At 39.0% G+C, this 2,500-nt stretch overlaps 1 protein-coding gene across 1 annotated transcript in view; it reads right to left on the reverse strand.

Moving 5' to 3' along the window:
* Window positions 1-2,500, reverse strand: part of LOC138052730 (kinesin-like protein KIF20A) — a 21,926-nt gene that overhangs the window by 1,521 nt on the left and 17,905 nt on the right. Inside the window, exons 14-15 of the mRNA XM_068899289.1 lie at window positions 1,623-1,889; window positions 502-582 (exon numbers count right to left, since the gene is read on the reverse strand). Coding sequence (XP_068755390.1) covers window positions 502-582; window positions 1,623-1,889 — 348 coding nt within the window. The remainder of the gene's footprint in view (window positions 1-501; window positions 583-1,622; window positions 1,890-2,500) is intronic.

A 2,500-nucleotide genomic window follows, 5' to 3' on the forward strand; every position in this document is an offset into this window, starting at 1 on the left:
TGTATGAGCGCAAAACAAAAGATTGTGCAAGGTCATGGCATCTTTGTTTGGTCCTTTGATGTTTGCTATTAACTATGGTGTGGGTGTACCTTGAACTAGACCTCATCATGGTCGTGAAACCCTAACCCTAACCCTAAACCTAACCCGCCTAGATTAGCCTTTGCTATTTACGGGCAAGTGTATTTCTTTCTTATTGCATTGATATATTTTTAAATAAATTTTGAACCTTTGAAACTTTGAGTTTGGTAGTCACACGCTTAGTAGGCTTAGCCGCCATCTTGAATTTCAGAAGTAGAGGAAGATTGGGGAGAGGAATAAATTGCCACCAAGTGAGTGGGCCAGGGGCATTCCAACATCAATCCAGCATGGCGCCTCGATAGAGTGAAGGAAAAATAGAGGTACGTAGCCTTCCTAAATAAGATTCCTGCACTGCAGGCTAGAGGCAGTGGATATCTAACGGCCCGGGACTGAAGAGGAAGTTCATTGGAGTAAAAAAACTACCTCAGCTAAGGTTAAATCACTGCTGGTCCTTTTTAAGGACATTTTCTGACTGGATTGCGACGTCGGCTCAATCTCTGGATCCTGGCAAAAAAAACCAATCAAAGTCATTGGCGTTGGTAATTGGTTTCGATCATCATTTGAATATAAACTAGTTTTCTCAAGAAAGGCATCGCACAACACAGCCCTTTTCTTTCTCTTTTAAATTCAGTTGTTTATATTCTTTCAGATAAATTCCTTCATCCGTTGTAATAGCTGTGTTCTGTCCCGACATTGGCTTCTTGCAAACATGCGTTTTTGGCCTCAAGGAGCTGTGTCACGGCAGAGTAGGCAGATTTTGTGCCGTTTCGTCACTCGCCTCTTCTCGCAACTCAGCTTCGTGACAAAAAAAATGTCTGTCGGGCACACATAATTCAGGTAACAAACAACAGAGATAGACTCTGAAAAAATGTAAGCCTGAAGAGTTTTCAAAAACCCCAACTGTAATCCATTTCAATCTTCTTCAATTTCACCCATCCCGGCGTCTTTTGGGTTCGCTGTTTTATTCAAACCTCCCGTCAATGTTTTTAATAGTCATGTAGTTATTTTTAAGTTTCCCTTGATTTGGTTGCCAGTTCCCAGTCGCCGACTTGACACGGCCCACTTAAGAAAACTTTATGTGAAACTTTGGTCATCATTTTGTTAGTTTATTTCATTAATTTAAGGCGTTGCTATACTCGGCAATATTTCTTGCAACTTGTGCCGCAATTTAGGTACGGCTAAAGTTCTAGTATAGCGAAAAAGGTTTCTAGAAATGTTGTATCACTGGACGATGCTTTTTTCATTTGTCTTGTTTGACAACTGTCCTTACACTGCTAGGACTGAAATTGTGGAAACGGTGCCTTTTCGCAATTGAAATGAATGAATGACCCACATAAATGAAATGAAGAGATTATTATTTTTTCAATGGGGACTCCGAGATACTCGGCATTCTTTCTAGTCATCGGAAGGTCGTTGTAGGCTCGACTCCCGCAAAGGAGTATTCCCGAGTCACCCGATTAAACAAATATTATCTCCTCATGAACAAAATTAAAAGGAAATTGTGTTCTAAAGCAACGCTTCTAGAGATCTAAGACCACACTAACCTGGTTTTTAAAACAAGCTTCTTGTTCATTAAAAGCCGCTCTCAATCTAATTATTTCTGCCTCCTTCTCCGCGAGTACCTCTCCAGCTTTTTCTAACATTTCTTTGAGCTCAGTTGTTTCTTCATTTGCGGCAAATAAGTGTGGGTGAAGTTGCAGCAACAACGCAGAATCTGCCGCCTCTTCCCTTCTGCTATCTTTCAACTGTTTCACTTCTTGGCGCAGCTCAGCAATCTTGGCGTTCATGTCGTCGATGACGTGTTGCTTATCCTGCAGAGAAAGAAAAGCCAAGATCCCCGTGTGGTATTTATTTCTGAACAGCACTAATTATAAAATGAACTTTGTAACTTTCCTGGTACTTATTAGCGTTCAGTTTTCTGGTTTGTAGGAGATTATTCATAAAGATCGTTTAAGATTAACTCATTTCTATTATTGAGAAAATAATTACAACAGTATGATCATTATTATTGTTGTTGTTGTTATTATTATTGCTGCGGAGCAAGCGAAGCGTACATGAACAAAATTGAAATGAAGAGATGATTTTTTTTTCAATGGTGAATCGGGAAGATAATCGGAAAATAGCAGGAGGTTAACCCTACGACCTTCCCATTGGATGCTCTACCACTGAACTATAGACTCTGGGATGCTCTTCCCCTTTCTATTCTCTCGAAACCATAAAAAAATTGAATTGTTTAAGAAATTTCTCTTCAAACATTATCTTTCTCAATACTAAATGCTAGATTGGCATAGTTGCTCCATCTGCTCACACCCTATATATATTTCATTTTGTGTGTATTTAACTGTTTAACTTGTCATATATTTTTTTCTTTGTTTTACGTATAGCGTGTTATGTTTCTTTGCATTTATATTTTTCTTTTAGT

The sequence above is a fragment of the Montipora capricornis genome, chromosome 6, assembly GCF_036669925.1.
Source record: "Montipora capricornis isolate CH-2021 chromosome 6, ASM3666992v2, whole genome shotgun sequence".
Classification (NCBI taxonomy): domain Eukaryota; kingdom Metazoa; phylum Cnidaria; class Anthozoa; order Scleractinia; family Acroporidae; genus Montipora; species Montipora capricornis.